At 36.8% G+C, this 25133-nt stretch overlaps 1 protein-coding gene across 3 annotated transcripts in view; it reads right to left on the bottom strand.

The window, feature by feature from the left end:
• LOC100378251 (von Willebrand factor D and EGF domain-containing protein-like) overlaps window positions 1–24120 on the bottom strand; it is a 32060-nt gene extending 7940 nt beyond the window's left edge. Inside the window, exons 1-3 of one of the 3 annotated variants that reach the window (XM_085493228.1) lie at window positions 23784–24120; window positions 976–1148; window positions 253–318 (exon numbers count right to left, since the gene is read on the bottom strand). In XM_085493228.1, the coding sequence (XP_085349354.1) occupies window positions 253–318; window positions 976–1148; window positions 23784–24108 (564 nt within the window). In that variant the 5' untranslated portion in view covers window positions 24109–24120. Of the gene's footprint in view, window positions 1–252; window positions 319–975; window positions 1149–10552; window positions 10929–18234; window positions 18596–23783 lie in introns of those variants that run through there. The other 2 variants (XM_085493227.1, XM_085493226.1) reach the window with 2 other exon arrangements.
• Window positions 24121–25133: the final 1013 nt, after the last annotated feature.

Here is a 25133-nt window from a genome sequence, read left to right as displayed (position 1 = left end):
TATATCACTTTCGGAGTTTTGTGTCAGTGTTATTGTGTTATTCGGCATTTTCTCGAGTGTTTGCACGTTCGACTGCTGAAAATGTACAGCCGCTTTGTAAATAATCGGATAAACAAGAGTGGGCTGACAAAAACGCATCCTACACGAACGTTGAACGAGAATGTGGCGTAACTGGCGTACTCGAACAACATATTTCACGTGAATCTAAATCCCGCATATGTTATATTTCAAGATTGATATGACGTCACTCACCTTTACTCCAGCAAAATAGTTGCTACTTATCTTAGTATCTCCATCAACATCAGCTTCACAACGAATCTACCAACAATAAATATATAAAAAATATGATTCCCCAGAAACATAGCAGTGCGATATTTTTATTGTAATAGGAATTCATAATACGTATTTATTTAAACATGTTGGGAAATAAATGTTACAGTGGTGAGTAAGGGTGTAAATACACGACACAATGTTAAGTCGTCAATTGACTGAAGTAAGGAAGGACGGAAGGAAGGAAAGAAGGAAGGAAGGAAGAGGAAGGAAGGAAGGAAGGAAGGAAGGAAGGAAGGAAGGAAGGGAGGGAGGAAGGAAGGACGGAAGGAAGGAAAGAAGGAAGGAAGGAAGAGGAAGGAAGGAAGGAAGGAAGGAAGGAAGGAAGGAAGGAAGGGAGGAAGGAAGGAAGGAAGGAAGGAAGGAAGGAAGGAAGGAAGGAAGGAAGGAAAGAAGGAAGGAAGGAAGAGGAAGGAAGGAAGGAAGGAAGGAAGGAAGGAAGGAAGGAAGGAAGGAAGGAAGGAAGGAGGAAGGAAGGAAGGAAGGAAGGAGGGAAGGAAGGAAGGAAGGAAGGAAGGAAGGAAGGAAGGAAGGAAACGAGAAAACAAGTGAATGATTCAATAAATCAATGATGAATCAATGAATACATTGTTTTACATATACATATAACTGGTATAGTATGAATAGTATTCAAGAATATCTCACCGACGATCCCATGTATCCAATCCAAGACGACTGTGCCAACGTCGACTCCGGACCTGAGAGAATCATATTTTCATTGGCGTACCAACGGTATTCAACCTGATTGCCAGTACCAGATGTCAGCTCACACTCGAAATTAATATCTGTTCCGCTCACGACCATGGCGATAGATATGTCTATGAAAAAATAAGATGAAATCTCAATACCTTGTATTACCCAGTTTCCATGACGGTTCAGTATTCGTCATAGCGTGCGTATCTGGGAGTGAGTTTTCATTTAGCAGAAACACAATCACCCCCATCAACATTAGCAACACATGTGTGGGTTCATCGTTACTTATGAACACAAAAATAAACATAGTTTAATAGTAATTAACATAGTTCCGAGCATAGAAACGTATATCTGAAACAGCGTCATCACTATGTGGCGAATGGCAACTTGGCGCATTCGTCTATGAACAGGTAACAGATCTTCTGTAGACAAAAACGACACGAACATACAATAGCATATATCCTTAATTGAAATTTCCAAAAACATATATTCTGAAACAAAACGAGGGCGTTTACATGTTTACATAAGGGGCGATTCAAAAAAGCGATTTGAAAGTATCAAAACATTAAGAGACACAAGACAGTTTTAAATGAATATTATATGATTTTTTAGTTTGGAACAGGGGATTCAAACTTGAAAAGCTCCCGGAGTTTCCGTCTATTTGATTTGAAATTGTAACACCGTTTACGTGTTTCTCAGGATAAGAACGTCCAGGGTTTTGATGATGCCAGAAGTGTGATATACTTGAGTCGGCTTGATTATCCTATTTTCCTTGTATATGTACATTGCTACACTAAAACGAAGTACACTATAAACAAGCCCAGGTGTCTTTTTTTTATAAATAAACTTACTCGCATAATCATTAACCCGGTGCAATTTTCTGTTTACCGACACTAATAAAGTGGTTCTAACACTTACATAATAGACGATTACTGTTTTTGTAAAATGTTATTTATAGTAAACTGCATGGAGATTCCGGTTAGATTATATTTTATTTGTGTACGGTCTTTTGAAAAATGGCCAGAGCGTTCGGAAAATGCATGTTTGTCCTTTTAACAGTAATTTGAGTATCTTTTTTTTCATATGTACCACTTTCGGCCGAGCTACGACTGCCCACGAATTTGCATCAATAAATTTAATCGATTGTCTTACTTAAGTAAGCACCATTCGGAGGAGGTGTGTTGTGATAGGTATTTTTGATGATTAAAAACCTTTCACTTAGGTAACCGGGATTCAGTCGTTTCCACGCTAGGCTGACAAAAACACACACAAGCTTCGTTCATGTTCCCTAAACTATTCTCTGCCAAGTCCCTGGTTTTCACCCGAGACAGCATTAAATCACTCTTTATTTCTTGTCACTCCTTAACCAATTACAATCAGTATAAGAGACTCCAAGGCCTTGCCTTCAAACAAACAACCAATCACATGAAAGTTTTACACATCATAATCAATTAATTACTCGTCAAGCTGTCTAGAAAAAACACTTCTATATATTGTCAACACTAACTAATATTGATGGGGTAATAGTCTCGCACTAACATTCCACAAAGATACCACCTTAGTTAAAATCGCAAACAAAATTGGTTTAGGATTACAGCTACTGTATTGTATCTTAAAAACTGCAGAGTCATAAGATGTTTTTGGTTGATTTCGACCAGCTCGCCATCTGGTCTTGTCATTAACCTTTATCAGTATATGTCATGGCAATCACTGTCAAACTGACTGAAATATAAATCATGATAGTGTGATGCGAAGAACCTTTGACGAAAAAAGCCAAACATAATTTCTACATAATGTCTGGTCGTACCTGCATCAGCGACCAGTCCACAACACGTGCCTGCGTATGCAGCTGAGCAGTCACAGATGCTAACATCTACCACACCACCGTTCAAACAATAAATGTTGCATGATTCAGAATCGTTGTAGTTTCCAGCTCCCCCAAAAGTGCACTCTCGAGTTCTCACCCCGTTGGGCCCACATTCCTCCGAGCATACACTCCATGGTTCGCACTCGTATTCCGTGATGGGCACGCCTATCGTAGGCCCAGTGATATTCAAGTTGTCCAGCCAGTTTTCGTCAATGAAAGAAGGAAGATCCTGAGTTTTCCCGAAGGAAATTGCCGTAATAGCAACGACAAAGATTACGATGCACATGTCTGTTTACTAGTCGCGCGACGATACGAACACGTAGCTTTGATTTCACAAGTACGATGGTACATTTCATAAATATACAATTATGCTCATTGGTTTATTTACACCTGTTAGGTTTTCAACAACAATGTTTGCAAACAAACAAAATATATAGTTCACATGTGCTTTCTTTGTAGCTCCTTAAATAACAATGTTGAATTGCAAGTGTATAAAGTGTGACAAAGAAAGCGACAGAGTAAGGCCATGCTGTAAGATCAAACTCAATACACATCGGAATTATCACACTTATGTACGCTAGGGTGGCGAACGTACATACAATATATGTGAATGTACTCTTAATGTTGATCTGCCTTTGCCATGGTGATGCACGGTGATTAAGAATATAAATGGTGGGGCGTAAATAGGAATTACAAGTTTTTACAACTCTAATGAAAAACAACCCGTGTCATTATTGATTTGCATTTGTAGGAAGGCGTTCTCAGTCGACTGCTGGAGATCGCCATTGCCATTACACCCCTAAAGTATATTCTAATATTTTAATCCGTTACTTAATCAAAAGCTTACTTATAACAAACCGTATAGGTTTATAAAATAACTATTAAATTCCCTTTTTTCATCAACAACATGGTATTGTGTGCGAGTCCAAGTATTCCACATTACTAACAATAGCATGCCATTCCCTGTTTCCATTCTCTTATTATTTTTTTCCTACTTCCATTATTTTTCCACTCGTGTGTTTACCAGAATAAAGAACACAGCCAAAAAGCCTGAGAATGCCTCCCGCGCTTTGCGCCACGTTTAATACTAACAGCATAACACTCCCATCCTCCGTGTCAGCTCAAACGTACAACAAAGAACTGGTGTACGTGCATTCAGTCACGTGATAGTACTGAAGTCGTCCATTTGATATAAAATATATGCATGACGAAGATTTTGTTTTGATGATGTAGAGAAAATCTGGTGTTCCTTCAAACAAAATTTGATATTTTTTAGCATACTATGATTACTACTAATGACTTCCAATACCATTTGTTCAGACACGGTTTTGTAAATTAAAATGAATACGGTGGCAGTCACATTGTAACCTCGATAGGCTTGACATTCCGCGTTATTTAGACTGGTCCGCATGTTGGAGAATCTTCAATAAAATCCTTCCTGCTCGTTTCTTTCGTTAGCGGAGGTATAACTACTCAACAATACATTACCGATAATAACAACCTGAACTGATGACAAAGAGTGAATTACCGCGTCGCTTCGCTAGAATGTGTTTTACTTGGATGACATGTACAAGAACTCTCACATGAGACTGGCACTTTCTTAAATAGATTTCGAGTTTCATAATATTTATTCGAGTAGCTGCTTATTCTGATTTGTCAACGCGTGTCCCTAGTTTTATTAAATTGACTACATGTTTGTACATATTTTATTATTTGGATCAATTGACGGTACATATAAATATACATTTTATAATTAGCACACAATGACAAGCATGATAATAACTAAGAATTATGTGTTACTAATGACGGACAACTAATGTAAAATATATCATTATTTATGCTGAGGTCAGTTATACTGTTGATTATTATTCTTGTTGATTGTGTTTACCTTGCAACATAAGTACGTCTATGATTGACGAAGTGCGTCTTTTCTAACATGAGCAAACATCGATGTATACTTTTCCTTTATAAGTTACTTGGTTATTTGCCATTTTTATGGTTCCATTTTATTGGTATTGAGTGAAAAATCGCTCCACTGATTGTTCATCATTGAACCGTGTAATAATAGGTGTCAGTCGGAATTGGTTATATTATATAGTTTCACGGTGGATTCTGAAGGCTATCCACTAAACATGGATCATATACATATTATTGCTGGAATTTAAAGTGAACTGCCACGACAAGGGAACGTCGTTACTCATACCATAGTTATACGTACATTAATATACAAGAATAAAGGAAACGTGCGTACATGCTTTGAATTGATCGAAAGTATACCGCACAGAAAAATGCTTTTCGTAAAGAATAGACATTGCTTAAAGGGCGGCAGTCGTCGTGCCGCGTCCTGTTCGATATGGGACTCATAGCGACGTATACAACGCGCGCAAAATACATTGTTTATTTACATGAAATTCGAACACGCGCTGCGCGACGACCACCGCGCTTTAATTTAAAGTTGAGAATATGCTTTGATAAGACATGTCTTTCGTTCGAGTGCCGTTCGCAAAAGTGGGTTCGGGTCACACATACAGTACATGTTTACTTTTATTTTAGAAAAGTATTTACTTTGCAATGCATTTAGAGTTATTTACTTGTCATAGCATGTGAATTACTTGATGCGTAGTGATTGTTGCACCAGATCTATAATTGGTGGGCCTTAGAGCAAAATTTGTCCACAAAATAAGAAAAAAAAACTCTACTCTGAGGAAATGTGCCACAGACTTCAATGTCACGTGTATCAAGGACATTCAATGTCGGGAAATGTCGTTTGGCCCAGAATTATATGTTTATATATAAAATATTAAAGGAAAATGACAAAGTAGAGAGGTAGTGAGCTGAGCTAAACTATGATAATAATAATTCGTAGACAGATATAGGTAGTTTCTTAATTCGATGAATAACGCGCTTTAAAATGTGTATGGAAACATATTTATTTACGTAATTTCTCTTATTCACGATTAACTTCAGAGTATCAGAGTTTATCCTTCATAGAACGAGAATAGTCTGTTTTGGTGGAGTGAGATCTCGTTCAGGCGTTCACTGCACTTTTTCGTATTCAGTTTAATGCATGCACTTTTTTTCAGTTGTGTCTCTTATCAACAACATTGTTTGTCGTTTGACATGCATTGTTAGTTTTTTTTGATACGCCACCAAGGTGTCTTCTTTGTTGGTGTATTCTTATTCACGTTGGCGATTCTGTAACTACGAAATGCCGCACCCGCGAAGGAGAACAAACAAATGCATTGAGCACAGTATGCATAGAATAAGTACGATGCGCAAAATATAGAACAGCTTAGACCTCACGTGCTTCGTATATATTGTGAACAACATTATTCCTAGGAAATATTTCTTTTCTCTACAAGACAAAAACAGCACATTTAGCACAACATCACACGTTATACCTTGGTGGGGTTGCTGTTGTTCGACAATCACGCCCTCTCGACCTATATTACCATCTCGATGTGTTACTCCATCGTTATCAGGCTCCCTCTCCTGTGTGCGTTACCATTGGGTCACCACAAAAACAACTGATATTTTTTTTTATTTCATTGACTCCCTAAGCAACCAATGGTTAACGTAAATCTTCCAATCAAATTGGTTATACCATAACGTAGTTGAAATCACTTTACCAGATCATCGGTCAAACAAAATTACCTCAAAATTGAACTAAAATTTAACTTTTCTCGATGACAAGCACACTGCAAAGAAAGAGAATGTATTGATGCTAGGGGAACAGACGATGTTGTCCAAAACAAAGACTACAGTGTGTTGTCACGTGATCTAGTGTGCGATGAGTTAAATATCAAAAGGACTTTTACGTCATGATTTCTATTTGCTATTGTGAAGTGAGGGTCATTTGATCACAGTGAGGTGACTGCACTGTCTAAATAATACAGCACGGTACTCAAAGGCTTGCCTTGGTAGCCACTTGTTGAACAGTGGTCACGTGTTACTGTGTTAATTTAATGGCACCAATGATATTATATACCACCAATGTTGGGCGATTTTTGTTTTATTCATTGATTTGCAGTGATTTTTTTCCGGTCCACTGAACTGAGTATAGAAAACAGTCTCAGTCACAATGTTTTTCTCTCATACGTTATCTGGCTAGACTTATATTTCTTGCTCAGACGTCTAAGAGCTTGTAACACAATGACTTCAATGTAAGTGCAGGTAATTGAATGCTATGAACATGGTTAAGTATTATCACTCTCTTAAATAACTATTTTTTTGAAATATAAACATTTGGGCCGGTGGACTATTGTATTTAATAATAATAATTGCTAAATTCAAAGTGTGCAGCGATATGACCTTTTACGGCTAACTGCAGTACGTCTATTTGATACAGATACAGCGAATCAATCCCTCAGGTGCTCAATTATATTTAATGTTTAAAGGTTCTGTGTGAAAACAAGAACCATATTTACAGCTCGAGTACGAATCCTACGGACAGGTACTACACATGTGATGCACACACTAACGGATATTATATCCAACTGTGATGTGTGTGGATGTGGTGTATATGAATTAATATGATAAAAGTAAGTTAAGAGAACGCGCTTGGTCATGATTAAGCTCAAATTCCAGGGTCACTCTTACAACATATACAACAAAAGAATTATTTATTTACTTCGGTGAAGTGCGACCTTCTTTCAAGCGATCGATTGATTGACCTATATTTGTCTGGATTTCAATATTTGCATTCGTCATCGAGTTATAAATGGCGGATCAACTTATTCTCACTAAATGTACTATTAATTAAATGTTATTATCATATGTTATTATTGTCTCAATTTGATCTTTTTTTTACTATTATAGTAAAAATAGCGATAGCCTTAGCCGAATCTATTCAACTTAAACTTTTCAGGGCTCATACCACTAATTGGAACTACATAGACGTCAATGTTAGGTTTGGGTGAATTTCTCAATAAGAAACGGGTTACAAAGATTAAAATATTGTTTTAAAGGGCGGTGGTCGTCGTGCTGCGCCCTGTTCGACGTGGGACTCATAGCGACGTATACAACGCGTGTAAAATGCATTGTTTATTTACATGAAATGTGAACACGCGCCGCGCGACGACCACCACCCATTAATTTGTTGAAACCACATAAAGGTAATATATTTCTGGCCAGAAAAACACATGTTTGTCAGCTCAAACGCCTACTAAATCGATGTAAACAGACTGTCTACTTTCAATATTGCCATAAAGGCAGCTAGTTTTGAAGTGTTAGATCTAGAGTTGCTTAGATCACCGGCTCCGGTCAATGAACAAAGCTACACACACAAGTCAGACGTAATTGAATGCGTCCTCGCACATCGCGTTTCAGATAAAACGCAGCGAAAGAAACAATTTGCCAACCATATCATTTGAGAACTATGAGCGCTGATAGGCTAATTGGTGTCATGAGACCTACAAACATATACAATGTGTGCGGTTGGTTGGCATAGTAACGCTGTAATTAACCATAATATTTTACGACGAACATAACGCACTAATAAATCCCGTAGCAAGTGGTTGCTACGGGTAATTGTCACAAGTGTCATTGACATGTCCTCAACACCACAACCGATTGGATTATCACATAAAGTATATGGGTCACGCTTTTGATGTTATTCAACCTGCTTGGTGTGGTCTCTTTGGTGATTTATAACGGCCAACAATAACACATCTGACTGCGACTAAACAATGTACAGGCCCAAACAGTTTCAAAGTTTGTCCAAAATAAGAACAGTAAAGTTTATGAACAAAAATCAAAAGCATATCATTAGGATTTCTATTAAGTTACGTAAACTAATTTCCAAAGATTTGACTGATTGGCTCTCAAGCCTTCAGTGTAAACCTTGCACTATCTGATATGTTGTGGATGAGTTTGACAAAGGTACACGTTGTGCTCTGCATGCAGGACAATCAACGTGTTTGGTTCATAATTAATTTAAGAAAAAACTGATTGAGTACTATACCTTGAGCAAATTGTGTATTTACAAAATACACATAAATAAAATATCACAGACATACTCGTTGATGCGTAAGAGTGGTGTACCTGGTGTACATTTCGGGTGTGCATTTATATAAGCATGCCTGAATTTTCTGCTGCAAAAACCAGTGAGTAAGATTAGTTTCATGCTGAATTGTGTGGGTTTCGTTTGTTTGGATACTAATAATTATGACAAGCTTATGACGTGCCAACAGACCGTCTAATTTAACGCTGTAAACAATACTAATAATAATATGAAATAATAAAAAACGGACAAACGCCAGTAGTAGTATAACAGTTTCTTTTACACCAGTGCTATAACAATTACAAAAATGCGTGAGACACAAGAAGTGGATCAGATGTGTTTTCCGTTTCTATCAGCCAGTATGTCGCAAACCGTCCAACTGGACACACCATACCGTGTCGCGTATCAGTTTGCACAAAATCTGTGCTCAGTCGCGCTCAAGGTTGGTTAGTCTTTATTATGCCCCCCCCCCCCCGATTGTGTGCATCATATTGCGACGAAGTAACTCATCTGACCAAATCTGGCTCGCTTAATGTTAATTGCAACAAAATGATCGTTACAGGGGACCTCACTGCTACTCTTAAAGGGGCACCTTCCAGTTAAGCCTAATCTCACAACAAATTTACTTACTGGATTAAAATAACAATGGATAACAAAAGATAGATTAACATTGTAAACAACATAAACAATAGTGTCCTATGATTCTTTGGTGCAATCCATGGGATTGAGCGGTTCCCCTTTAATATTGAAATAAAGTCTTTCCGTTTTCGATATTGTGAAATTCTTATAGTTATTGTTCATACATGAGTTGTTGAACACACTACATAGTTTGTAATTTCATTCAGCTCCTTTCAGTCATAATTCAAGACAAATGAAAGGCAAAAATATAGAGAATTGAACAAATTATCTTTTTTCTGTAATATTCTTGTGTAATCGGTAATTATGAAAATTATGGATGGATGCATAGGGAATATTTCATAATGGATTATGCTAAATATAAATATGTGAATTATCTTGTCAAAATCAGTTTTTTCAGGGGGGTTTCTCCCCCCAAAAATTGTACAATGTCGAAAATGAAAAGTCTTTGTCGTAGTGGCAACCTTTCTGTTTTTTTCAATGTATAGCATTGGTGCAAAGTCGTAAACGGTTGAATGAAAGAGTCGGATGGAGCGGTGGCTGGGGCGAGGTTCATTTATTGTTACTTATTAACACTGTACTGTTAAAATATGGATTTGTTATCATATCCCCCTCCCTTGTTGCATATAAATAAACCAATTGATATAGCAAAGTTGATTTGAAATTATAATAAAGTAAAGTTTTCTCAAATGTTATGTTGTTGACATTTATCGTTATTAGTAGAAAGTGCCAACCATAGTTAGTTTAGTTAAATCAAACATGAAATTTGGCATAAATCTGACAACAATTCACAGTCCCAAAGGCGTCAGTAAATTATGAACATTTCCCGGATTAAAATCACGAGGCGATCCTTCATCAGACCTTTACTGTGAAACGAAATATTTATCCAAGCTTTTCCATCACTATATGATATCGTTATAAACACGTGTTTGTTACGTTGTATTGAGATGCCCATAGGTAAGTGTACGACATCGACAAAAAAGGTATTAAAGCATTCAAATATAACACTAAGAGATAACCCATACCTGTATTAGCAACTAACTCACAGCAGCTACCGCTAGCTGTATCTGGACACTCACAGAAACTCCCTTGTAGGACGCCTCCATTCTCACAAACTGTGTTACATGGCTCGGTTTGAGTAATCGAAACATATGACTGATTAACGCTTTGGTATGCTTGGCAAACCCTGGCCCTGACGCCCGATGGTCCGCATGTTGCCGAGCAGGCACTCCATGCACCACACTCCTCGTTACCGCCAGGGTAGTAACTCTCAGTTACCTCTTGGACGGTTCCTCCTTCAGTTTCATTATTTTGCGCTTCGCCTAACGTACATCGCAGAACGAGAATTATCGAGATAAGAAGGAAGCGGTTCATAGCGTGACGTGTTGTGTGACGCCGTTACTTCACTGTAGTGAACAGGTAGGAACCGGTGACATGTGATAACGTCAATTGCGTGAATACACTGAGGTGACAGTGGCTCAGCAAATAAGGTGTGTCAGAATTCATTGGTGTCGACATTGGCAAACAAGTAACTTAGCAACATTAAATATTGTCGAGCCATTTGTACAAATTTCCTAAAGAATATGAATAGGCTTCTACATTAAGGAACAATATAATACGCTGAATTAAGTGTTGGTTTCGTATTTCTTTCCTCGTGTTTGTAAATCAATATCAATAAAACTATATTTTGTATGATCCTTACTGTTTCTTAAAATGTAATTATTACGCACACAATTAGAAAATTTTTGCGAGTTGATACATGTGTTTCATAACGTGTACTGTTAGGACAGGACCACAGTATACGGGACCGACAATTTGTTTTCTTGCTCAAAGAATAGAACGCTGAATTTAATACCACCGCGTATATGCAGGTCTACACAAATGCAGTGTGCAAGCAGTCTGCTAGGAGAATCTGATTCACAACCTTCCTGATGTAATTGAACACGCTAACCACTTATATGAGTACAGAGATTTAAGTAATTATTGTTCTCAGCAACTTCTACAATATCAAAAACATGGCAAAAAAGTATTTTTTTATATATAGTATATTTGAAACGGTATTATTTTACCTTTTTGGTCATATACTTCTGTGTTGTCATTTCATATAGGTGACAATCATGTCTTGTTGTTTCTAATATTCACCAATATGGATACTTTTAGAATGCATATATGACACTGTATTGATCAATCCCAGAATGCAGCTTTATATGCTCATTTTGTAGGCAGCACATTTTGTAAATAAAGGAATGCATTGATGATAGACTCGTGTTTTTTTTTTTGTTCAAACAATTGAATCGTATCAGACAATTACTTTCACTAAATATACCCACACTAAAGTTCTCCACAACTTGGCAACGCGTTTGCTAACACTTAGTCACACGAGTGCAAATATAATGATCGCTGTGTCATAACCATTGGAATACAAAATACTGTACTGGTTTGATTGATTGATTTATAACACACCACTGGCAGATTTACCTGAAAACCAGTAAATCAGATCAATAAATGAACTAGTTATATATTTATCTTATATGTACCCGTTGCATTAATTTTGCTGTTGTTCAGAATAAAAGATGTCTTACTCGTTTCGTGACGTGTTAATGTAGTGTTGATATGTCGATGATGTTGATACAGTAATTGAAAAAAAAATTGAAATATTTAGGTAAATTTTAGCAACACAGCCTTAGAAATAATTACCATGTGTCATGTAAGCTAAATATATACCCTGAACTCGTTTCGTTCTATTCGTTTCAATGATGAACACCTATTCTATCTGTTTTGATTATTCCTGGGCACAATAGTTAATAAATTTCATAATTTATTATTTATTATGCGTGTTGTGTATATGTGGTATTGTTTACAGTTGCACTCGTTCGAGAATTCCGTGCATTTTAAAACAGATACTGATATATTTGTCTTGAATATGAATAAGAATGTCAATAAATCAGTTAAATCTGCAAGTGCGATGTCACTGTTGACAAAATGCCAAATATATGGTTTGGCGTTTGGCCAGTTTAATTAATCCACCACCAAGACGTTTTCTATTAAGGTTTCTCTTTATTCATGAATTGCCACGTCCGCTGACGTAAACAAACAACATTATTTAGCAAATATAATAATCACGTTGTGCACGATGAAAAATAACGTGAACCTAGACATATCACGGTTAATAAGGACAAACAATTAATAATTACCATGTTTTATATATTGTGGTGTATATATAACCATATTAGGTCAAGCTCCTAGTTGTAACAAGACTGTTTTGCGTCATGTTGCGTATTTGACACTGCAGAGGCCGTAGTCATAGGAACGAATATAATCTACGCGTATTTGTCGTAGATTTGTTTGGTTAGTTCACATCGCACCATGGGATTTGATTTTGAATGATGATGATGATTTGGTTTTAAACTATTGTTGGCTCCTGGTGGGTCGGTGACATTACTTTATCACATACAACAAGGACTTATTCTTTTTGTCAATTAACGTAGGTGAAGTTGGACCTCATTCAGGCGATCAATGGACATTCCTGTTGGATGAACGCACAATCCGTGCTCAATACCTACATTCATCGTAGTGAATGGTTCCAACTAAATTTGCTGACCTGTCGAAACGATAAAAGTTTCTGAAGTGATAATAATTTTATATATTGTCCTCATTTTAACATATTTCATTTTCAAACAATCTTATTGCATATACAAATTTAAACTGCGTCAAAATGTTCCTGGCAGAAACCATTGAACACATTCATAACACCATCCACTTGTCAAAACAAGTAAAATGTTATGGTTGATTGACATAGTAACGTTGCAATCAACCAAAGCGCTCTTTGATAAACGTATAATACTAATAAAAGGTTGATAAAGATAATAGTCACGAATGCCGGGGACAACAACACAGACAATTGGGTGAGCACATACCGGTCACGCTGTTGATGTTAATTGACATGCTTGTTGTAGGTCTGTTAGAGGTTGCTAACAGCTGACAATAAAACATACGAATGTTACTAAACGAGGAGTAAGAGCACAGTTCATCTTGCCCTGCACACGCACTCTGGGGTTTATTAAAAGAAAAAAAAAGTGTATTAATATCAAATATGTGAATGTCGACGTGTCTATAGCGTGTAGTCATAGCAACAGATTGTAGTTTCTTTTATTTATGAACATCAGTACACATGCAAAGTAAACAAAACTAAAGTATGTTAATTTTTGTTAGTGGTGAAAATTTCCCTGCCAGTTTATAAAATTGTGAAAACAAAATTCGTAAAAAACACTTAACGCGACAGGCGTTTTCTCATTATTGTGTATCATTCATGCATATAATTACATATCTCATATACTTTGCATCATTTTAATTATACATGGTATTCCCGCGAAAGCCAACCAGCGCAAAAGCCAATCATCGCCAAGCTACTAGTTATAATACTACGAATATATATCTACGTGAAACTTTCGTCTGTGAAGATCGCACTTCTTTAAACACATTCGTGATATTAGCTGAAGCTTGATCGTATGCCCTATTTGTTTGTCCAGTCCTTAAATAGAATAGACGTTGCAATTTGGTCGTCTGTATACCTCATAGTAGCATGGCTTTGTGGACATTACAAAATAAATTTTACAAATAATGTTTTACCATTTATCATTCTATCTAAATCGGTTTATGGCAGTGACTGTTATAACATAGCGATCACTGCTTGTGTGGTAATGTGTGTGTACAAGTTTATAGTCAGTCGGTCCAAATTTTGCTTGGAGGTGAACACTATAAATATGTCAACCCCTACACTTGGGGAATATGCCTCATACTTGTATATGTCATGTGTAATCGTCGAGAACTATCGCCTGGTCCAACAATAGTGTGTTGTGTTATTGAAATAAATTGTACGATAATACAATCAACCTGAAAATACTTGCACGCAACGAGATGAGCACGCTTTGTCTGTTTTGTACAGAGAGACTTGGTTCAGAGGTCCACTGCACTTTTTGGTGTTACACCTAAATGCATGAATATCGTGAACAACGTCAGTTATTGTTTGACATGCACTCAGTCTGTTAGTTTAATTCTTTTAATTCACGGTTTGATGTCTTCTTTTAAAATATATCTTTACTTGTGTTGGCAACAACGAACTGCTGCACCCATGAACGAGCACAAACAAATGCATTCAGCAAAACAGATATACTGGTAATGCTGGTGCGATGTGAACCGCTTGAACTATTGGTATGTCACTGATTGATATGGGTCAGCAATAATCGCCATGCTCTTAGTATATATTGTCATCATTTATTTTTCAAAACATCTATTCAGCATTACAGCACATATTTTATCTGTAGGCCGGATTGTGTTGTTTTTATATTGTTCGACAAACACGCCTGCTCGCGTTGCTTGGCAACACATCTTATCGTTGCAGTGTATACCTCCATCGTCGTAAGCCATCTGTTTGCGGCACCGTTGGGTCGCCACGAAAAAACAAGTCTTTGTAAATTGTAATAAATTAATTTTGCCTCATGATGTGTATTACCCACTCTGTTACATTGCATCGGTGATACAACATGAATCAAATCACAAACGGGAAACTGGAACATTATTATATTAATTGCAGAGAGAGTTTGTCGAGATAGACACATCCGTCCACAGCGGAGAAAAATGGAGATGAAGTGTACTTGTCCCTTGAGTCTGCGCATGGCTTATTTACAGCCGCCATGATGCCCTGCCTTGGTCTAGCAAGCTGGGACGGTAACAGCGAGGTTCATGGGTAGTAGAATTTTACATCTGGCGCAGAAACCTCTCCTCAGAAGCACGCAGGGTTTGTGTTCATAGTTGTCATTCTCTTAGCCAAGGCTCTCGAGCCCCATGTGTAAACGAGCCTCCCAAACCTAACCGTGTGTTTTGAAGGTAGGACAAACTGTATTCGGACTTAAACTGCTGAGTGAACAGTCGCGATATGATGGTGGAACCTCCCTTATGCGATCGAGGCCAACACGATATTCATTGCACCATCGCCCGGGTTAATCCAGTCGTATTGCTATCCTAAATGTACCCGTAGTTCGTAGTTAGTTTGTTGTTGATGCGCGACGTACTACTATACTATACTATAATAAGTACATCTAAACCTAAAGAGCTAAACACATACGACATGTGCCGCTGGAGTTACCGGGGCCGTAACGGGGTTGTCACGCGTACATTGGACATTAATTATTTGATAAACACAGCTTAATCGAAAGATTGATAATCACGTGTCTGTTATTGAAGTAACTATGAAGTATGAACTATGAACTGTGTACCGTCTTTTTTAGGCAATTAAAAACAAATAGCTCGAGGTCGATATTTTCACGGAAAAGTGGATTACCTTCAAATAAGCAATGTTATTCATCAGAGTTCAAGTTACAAGTCGCGTGTGTGAACTTTTGCCAGAGGCGGGCGTTGAGTTTGCTACAATAGACAAAACATTTCGCCGTGTACAATGGTGCCAATGTGGAGTGTTTATTGTCACATTCATTGGTTTTTGTCTATGTGGTTCATTGAACCACACAATTCGCCAACAGGGTATACAAAGAGGTGAAGTCAGTACTACAATTGTGCTTGTGTCTACGTGTGAGATATTATTGCATGAAATCGGCTTTGTAAATTGAATTAATCCCATAGTCGTTCTCCCATACGTGGACAGGTACTTGTTATGGCAAATATCCTGACGTGTATTTAACGACGATATCATGAAGCACGGCGCAATGCTCTTGAATACGATTCTAATATGTACGCAATCATTTTATAAAAAACGCAGGTGAAAGCGTGAACCATATTTATTGTTTTAGTACGATTTTCATGCATACTTTATCTCATTCTACGTCACGATAAACCTCAAACTGACAATTTATTTGTCCCGATAGTTGAGCGGGCGTGACACATGGGATGTACACACCCACAGATAACAACTCTCAATAATGCGGCATACGACTTTGTTGTATGCGGTAATGGTAAATATGATTTAGTACGATGAAAGCAGTTTAAGAGTGTGAGAGAGCATTGAATGCCAGGAAGCATAATTATAGACAACCTCGGAATACCAGGGCCATTCTTTTATCAAATTCAACGAACAATGCATCATAGACATTGATATTCCAAAATACAGGTAATAGTCACGATTTCCAAGGACATGCCAACGACAATGCAAACTACTGGGTGATCAACAAATGTTGGTAACGTTGTAAAGGTATTTAGTTCAAGTTATATGACATTTTTCTTGTGGGCGTGTTTGTGACGACTTATAGCCAACATTACACATTACCGCGAATAAATAAGGGGTAGGTGCACATGGTTCCTCATAAGAAGGGTAAGTCCCATTGGCTACACATTATATATAAATTATATAATTACGTTTTCATTTATGTCATGTAAACATTTTTCGATTGCCGCCCTCCTGTGATTATTAATTACTCCATTCAGAATGATGTTATATGTCTAAACCAACGTAATGATGTTCTGCATTTTGGTACCTTGAACTTGCTGTACTCTTTTTATTTGAAATGTTCCAATCACCGTCTTTCACTATTGTACCTTGTCACACTGGTACTGAGGTCAATTAAAGAGAACGTGTATTAAGAGCGATACGCGTTGCGTTGATAAATGGAAATTATGTTATAAAATTAAAGTTATATCATGTATATCCTGCATAAATATAATATATATTTAACAAATTCTTTCATTTTGAACTTAAGTAGTTGCTTTGATGAAGTTTCTTTATGTTCCTTGCCAGCTGCTTCCAGAGCTTCGGACCAGTATTTTAATGGAATATTGGCCAGTATTACCGTGCTTGGTGAGAGAAAATTTCTTTTAGTTTGAAAGACTAGCACAGTGATTGACTGTACACATTTGAACTTAAAATACAGGCGCTCAGGTATACAGCTAGTCTTTACAACTGGGTTTGTTTCGACTGTGTGAAGCACACAACTGCGACAGAACACATATAATTTGTATTCAAGTGATACGTCCTCTATAATATCATGCAAGCTAATAATGTAAACATGAGAAATCGCTGCTACACTATATGTGTGTTTGTAAATGCATTGTTGGTGTTGGGACGTCGTAAATGCTTGCGACAGAGAGTCGGATGAAAGTGGAATTGGGGATTAAAGCAAGTTTGATTTAAAGCAAAACGCCGGTCAAACAAATGTATATTTCCATAGCTCGGCATTGTGTCCTGTTGCTATATGTACTGATGTGAACTGTTGTTTTCTGATCAACATAATGACACCCGTTAGGTCGGTAGTGATGGGAAACTAAACAGAATAGAAGATCAGTTTTTTTTTCTCTAGACAGCGGTCTATTGTATATAAATAGAAAATATGCAGACAATGGAGCACAAAACAGTCAGTAGATGCTGTAAACTATACATGGCGCGAGTCTTAAGAAACTAATTACAATCGCAATGGTGTCCGTATAGTGAGGTACTTTTCAGTTCACACTACGTGACTGTGCTACTATGCTATGGGATTTACTAAACCCCAGGGCATGGGAAACTGCGACTTCATGAGACAACACCGAGGACAGTGCCGATGATATGGAAATCAAATTTTCACTATGAACCCAAATTGTTTATCGAATCAATGACATCAATATGACACAAGGTCCGTTATTCAAACATGTTTGAATATTTCAGTGCACCTCATCAACCGTAATGTTAGATCAGTTAAATACAACACTAAGAGATAATCCATACCTGTATCAGAGTCTAACTCACAGCAGCTACCGCTAGCTGTATATGGACACTCACAGAAACTCCCTTGTAGGACGCCTTTATTCAAACAAACTGTGTTGCATGGCTCTGTTTGAGTAATCGAAGCATATGACTGATTAACGCTTTGGTATGCTTGGCAAACCCTGGCTCTGACGCCCGATGGTCCGCATGTTGCCGAGCAGGCACTCCATGCACCACACTCCTCGTTACCGCCAGGGTAGTAACTCTCAGTTGCCTTTCCATGGACCATTTCTTCAGTTACATTATTTTGCGCTTCGCCTAACGTACATTGTAGGACGAGAAGTACCGAGCTAAGAAGGAAGCGGTTCATAGCGTATCGTGTTGTGTCACACCGTACCGTTACTTCACTGTGATAACAAATAGCCACCGACTTAGCAAAGTGTCAATATTGGTCGCGTGAGTGCGCACTAGTTGAAGTGACCGTGAATCAGCAAAAAGGGTGTGTCCGAATTTACTGTTGCATTTATTTACACATTCTTTTAGCTCACTCATCGTTTTATTATAGGTGTATCGTCTAATCCTAAAACATGTACACTGATTGTGTTAAATACGCAAATACAAATTGCATAATTATTTTGTGATACGTAACACAGTTATATTGTGTAATGTCTAAAAAGCAATGTACATGGGTGTGTATGGCATTATTCACTATACTTTTATTGGTGTTCTCAATTGGGTATTGTCACCCGTTGCATTCAATGTTACTCAATTCGTTGTTTGCAAGGTGCGTATGTATACACGATCATATCCAGTCTTATAAAGTTCTGTATAGCGGAAGGCGAGCAGAGTTTACGGTGATGACACTGAGCAATCATTAACACATTGTGGTGATTGATCGCTTAGAAATAAAATAAGAAGTTCTCGTCTTTTGCGTTGAGTAGATGATGATACTGTTATACTGACACTTGTCAACACTTGATATTACTTCTCGTTCGTACATCCAGATGTTCATATGTCATTGTCTTAATATTCGTATGATCAGGTTTGAAACGAAGTGCACATGCTACCTCCATTTGTTTCTTGCTGTTTGATTGAACCCATTGAACTGAATTGCTTTATGAATGATTTATGTTGTTCCTCTCTAAAGAGATCATCTTGTTTCTCTGTTTACATCACGTCGTTTTGCTACTGAAATTGATGTTTTATGATATGTCGTTATTTATTTATTTATTTTCCTTCGAAATATTTGCGGTTATACTGCTAATGGCAAGTATTAAATATTAGCCATTTTATTTGTACTAATAATTTTATGGAATTGGTTTCTACATTAATAATCTATAGTTTCACTTCCGTGATGTAGTACTGACTTGAGTGGATATTGCAACAATGTATTTTATTTCTCCTTTTTTTTAAAATAATTCACTTTTCGAGAGTATAGATTTATTGAAAAACAAGCATATTAGGCATTGAAAATACAATTTCATTTAAGATAATTGTCTTGGAATAACCTGACTCCATTGGTCAGAATGACGTTCGAATGAATCGCGCGGATCTCCGTAGACAGGTGATACAATATCCAAAATAATTCCAGGATCTATTTGAAATATAGTTCTAGTATGAATTATAATATGTGGTCAACTCTTCCCTATGTTAGTATTTATGTATTCGTTGCTCATATATGGAGAGGGACGCCAATCATCTTTTTGCAATGTGATGCATGTTTTTCTTAACGTAAAACAGAACTGCAGTACAGGGGACCTAATGCCGGGTATTTGGTGGTCCGTGTGATTCAAATACAATCGACAAGCTTGCTGGTGCAATGTGAACACGCTACCCACTGTACTATGTATATTAGGACAGGGCAGAATTTTGAATACATTAAAAATAAGTTGTGTTTAGAAAACATTGTCCACTACGACCTCTACATTCTCAATAAACGGTAACAACAATTTCATCTTAAATGCTATTAGCATTAAGGATTTAAATGGGCACATTAAATTACGTAATTATTATTAGTTCATAGACTGTTATAATGATTCATGTATTCGTCAATGTTGCTGAATGTGCTCTGAGTGATCTAAACTTTTGCTCTACATGATTATAATATTACTTTGTGTAGTTAACATCACTTACATGACGCCTTTTCAGGCGCCTCAACTGATCCGCCAAATAATAGAATTTAAGACAAACAAGGCAAACAATGTCTTGTAAATTAACTCCCAAATCATCGGTTCGTGTCTTCAGTCACCAAGGGGGGTTCATATTTAAATACTGTAGAACACGTAGAAACAGCTATATGCAATGTTAGCGGATTTGACTCTTGGCATGAATTAACAGAATCTTAATTTAGCTAAAGTGTTCACTATCTCCCTGTAAGAATACAGTGTATTTTCTGTTAAATTAGCTGCATCTTGAATTAGTGAAATTACAGATTAGCTAAAATTTTCAGTTTTGTTGTAAATATAAAATTAAGCAGTGCCGTGGAACATGCATGGTTTAGACTACTGAGTGGCCAATGTCAACAAATGGTGGCAGTTAGACAATCATTATCTCAGAATAAAAACGAACCAGTCACTATATAAGTTGGTAACGCCACAACGATGTGGTGTTGCCTTGTTGTAGCATACTCCCTGAAAAGCAGACATTGTATGTGAATTAATTGGATACTCAATCACACAGATATTATGATGATTTTGTGTACATATTCACGCAAGCATATATCTAATGAAAAGTTTATTGATGTTTAATTCTCGATGATACTTTTAATGTTTATTGGTGTGTTTTATAGGTTTATATCACACATTTTAAAGTATGTGGAAAGTAAATATGTCCAGGGTAATTTTCTGTACAATATTTAATAAATGTGGGTTCGAAACTATATGTGTGCTTACTAGATTTGTTTTCAAAGTCAGTTTGGTAATAAGTGAATAGTGTGAACTTGAATTAAGAGATTCAAATGGTTCGGTCGTGTGAGTACTATATTGTTAATACATGTTCAGAATATTATACATGCTCTGAAAACGCAATGACGCTCATTTGCAAGTCGTGGTTTTTATTCAATATATCATGTATACAGGTTTTTATACAAATACGTTTCCATGTTTTGTCTTTGACACTGTTAGTTGGATCTCTTAGAAAAATATTGTACAGATAAAATGTGTTCTAGCCATTAATAAGTTTTGTTTGCTTCATTTTTCCGGGAAAAAATGACTTTCTTTTTAGTAGAAATTGCGACGAAGTTTGTTTTTTCAAAGCTAAGGCTGCTTTTGGAATCCTCAACATACTGTGAAATAATCTGTTAAGCTGTCACATGTCCACACATTGCGTCACTTTTTATATTGACAATGCAATCATTCTTAAAATTTAGATTTCAGGGTGATTGGATGTTGTAGATAAAGACGCCTTCTGCGAGTGACTATTCGGTACAACAGCCTTGCAACACACGGGTACGTGGTGTGTGATTCAACTGTGATTGATTGTGTGAGGTATACTGCGAAGTAGAAGCACTTTATATTCTACTGACAATTTATAAATGGTCAAAGTAAATTATTAAATGTGGTATTGCATCGCGTCCTTGCGAGGTAAAGAGAGTAATGAGTAATGGATAACTTATAGCGTGGAGCATAGAACGCGGACAATAGTGAAACGGATGTTTGTGGAATGTTATACTTTTAAAGGCTTTAGTGTTTCTATTGTAGTGGATAACAGGATTAGTCTCATTTGATGTTGTCAGACAATTATACATTGTGTTACCGTCAATTCAGACCTGTGGTAAACAACTTATTTACGTTCACAACTATTTATAATTGAAAAGCATAAATCTGCGCGGGACATTGCGAGCAAAAATTTCCATTGTATGAACAACGACAATACTATTGAAATCATCACACTGAGAGCATTGGTGGAATGGTGTAAAACATAGCTTTCATGGATGCAGAGAAACAGTTCTGTATAGGATATAATGTAAAATACTGACTCAGAATCAGAAGTTCAATATCTAAACGATGTACGACACAAGTGCATTATCTTACTCACAATACAGAATAATGTAATATATATTAGACACTAAATGTGAATATCACCAACGATTAACAAAAAAGTCGACGTGGTAAATGGTTATACTGCCATGATTTGGCAGATAAGCGAAATATCGTTTAATGTGTGACTACCCTTTACCCAAGATTCACAAGGACAACAACCATATTGTAGACCAACCGCTTTCTCGTGTGCATAACGCGGTGTTTATACATAATTTTGGGACACATTGTGTCGATATCGCCTACATTTGTTCGGAATGCTACTGATGTGCTTATAAGAGTGTTGTTGTTTGTTTTGATTTGCTCTGTATAAACCTGTTTTTTTATTTTTCCAATGAAGTCAAATTACTGAGTATTTGCATTTGGCTATTTCTCTAAAATTGCAGATTTGGCAGAATTGGTGGTAATGTTTCAGCAGGGGAATTTGATATATTATTGTCTTTTAGTTTTTTTGTGAAGTGAAGGCGCTGAACTGTATGGTGTCTCCGTAATGGTTAGTCAATGATCCTGTGACTAATGATTTGACATAGAGAAGCGATTATAAATCACACTGAAATAAGCCTCACTGGCAAAGCAGTTTAAGTGTCTTGTATTTTCAGTGTATTCATTCAACAATTTTCACACGTGACGTCGCCAGATCAGTGGCTGATCTATGTTTTTTTTTTCTAAATTAACGCTAATTAATAGGAGTATTGTTTGCGTTTCAGTGTACTAAACCAGACTTGATGATTTTATTAAGGACGAGGTTGATCGTATTTTTAGCTCTTTCTGTCGGTCATCCTACAGTATGAATAGTCTCATCAAACCTGGTGCAAGGTTTATTTTAACGATTACGTGTTCGCCTAAATTGTAGCGATGATACAGAATTTCAGAAACATATATGTTACACGATAACATCTTATCTTCAATTTGATACCGGAGAACTGTTAGGCCACAGTTTCGAGACAGGTTTTTTTTCGTTCTGGGTCTTTCCCGAGATAACAAATACCGAGTCATAAAAATATATTGTACAAACATTTTTTTTAAGTTTTACAAAACACCGATAAGACTAGTTCTACGTTTCAACACCTTTCATTAATGATAGTAATTATTGCTTGAGCAAAGTTCGAAAGTCGGTACGCCCATAAATATGCAAACTATACTCATGAGATATTCTTGTTAGCCACGTAAAATAGACTGATCGTAACAGTTTACTTGTAATATCGAGACGTAAATCATCGTTATTTAGGGATCTTGCTGTAAAAGTCACCTGATTACTTGTTATCGTTCCTAAACATTGTTATATGTGAGTCTCGTCCTAATAGTCACTATTGTGCAATGTTCTCGTTGTAAAAATGTCGCACTTGGTGTTTTGCGCCGTAAAACATTGTTGTAACTGTTTCGCGGTGAAAAAAAATATTGGAAAGCGTTTCTCGTTGTAAAATACATTTGAAAAATGAAACTCAAGCAAGGAATTCCGGTCCGTAATTATGATAGATGTACAGGGACGTGGATGTAGTATTTTCAACCAGCAAACGATGCATCAATACTTACCTGGATCGTCAGAAACATCGCAGCATAACCCTGATAGGTACAGAGAACAGTTGCAGTATCCGTCTTGCATAACACCGTCGTGAAGGCAAATCCTATTACAAGACTCAGTTTCTTTCACCGCGATCTGACTTGCCAGCAGACAGTCTCTAACTCGTACCCCGTCGGGTCCGCATGTTGCGCTACATTCGCTCCAGTTATCGCAGTTCTCTGAGTTTGTCGTGTTAATTCCACCAACAATATTGCCTGGAAAAGGCTGTCCAAATGTTCCATAAAAATATAAGATAGTTGTGACAATTATAACGCAGAAGTGCGACAAAGCCTCCATTATTCAGCTTAGTTTGGATTGCTACTCATGGATTATGTGACACGTAGAAGAGGAAAACAAGACTTAAGAATACAGTTGACACGTAACAACAATGCATAGGCGTCCTGTTACTATGGTTTCCGGCACTGGGCCGAAAGACGAATGGATTTCAACGAAGTGTGAAGTGAAGACGCTGAGCTGTGCGGTATTTCACTAATGGTGATGTCTAATGATTTGGGCATAGGGGAACTATTATAAATCATACTGGAGAAAGTCTCACTGCCAAACCAGGTTAAGTACTGTGCATTGTCAGTGTAGTCAGTCAAGCATTTTCACACCTGACGACACCAGATGGCTGTTCTATGATTTTCTTTTTTTCCTAAATAAACGCTGAACAATGGAAATATAATTCAGTTATCCGTATTAAAATATTTTATGCGCAACTGTAAAACAACTAACCTACAGCTATTTCAATGGTGTTTGAATCTCTTAACGGTTACAATGTGTTGTTTTTAAATAGTAAGTGAACAGTTAACTTACGAGGAAAATGATTGATTGTTACCTCACTGTACATTGTATATTGATTTAACGTTAGCCCCAATAAGTTCGTTTAGTTTGTGAGTTTTACGACGGTAAGCAATTAGGGGTGTTTCCTGTGCAGTACAATACTCATCATGATAGTAGGTGATAATATTCCCTTGAATGATGAGATCTGATTGATAAAAAAATTCTTTATTGTTTTCTTGTTTTTTTTGTTCATTTACATTTTAATGAGAATTTCACTAAAATGCGTACTGTAATATGTGTGCAAGACAGGAAGTAACATATAACCACTAGTTCAAAACAAAAAATAAAGCTATATAACCCCAGTATTTAATTATGTCGATGATATATTAATTATAGCCAGTGGGAGACATAATACAAAAATACATAATGAGAAGGTTCGCGGATTACATTATGAAGCAATTGACTTAAATGACAATTTTAATCAAATATTTTTCAGATGTATTCAAGAATATAAGGAATATACACTCTCTTACATGTTA

Source organism: Saccoglossus kowalevskii, chromosome 18 (assembly GCF_978046115.1).
Source record: "Saccoglossus kowalevskii chromosome 18, keSacKowa6.1, whole genome shotgun sequence".
NCBI classification, from domain to species: Eukaryota; Metazoa; Hemichordata; class Enteropneusta; family Harrimaniidae; genus Saccoglossus; species Saccoglossus kowalevskii.
This window is presented reverse-complemented; position numbering and strand designations above follow the sequence as displayed.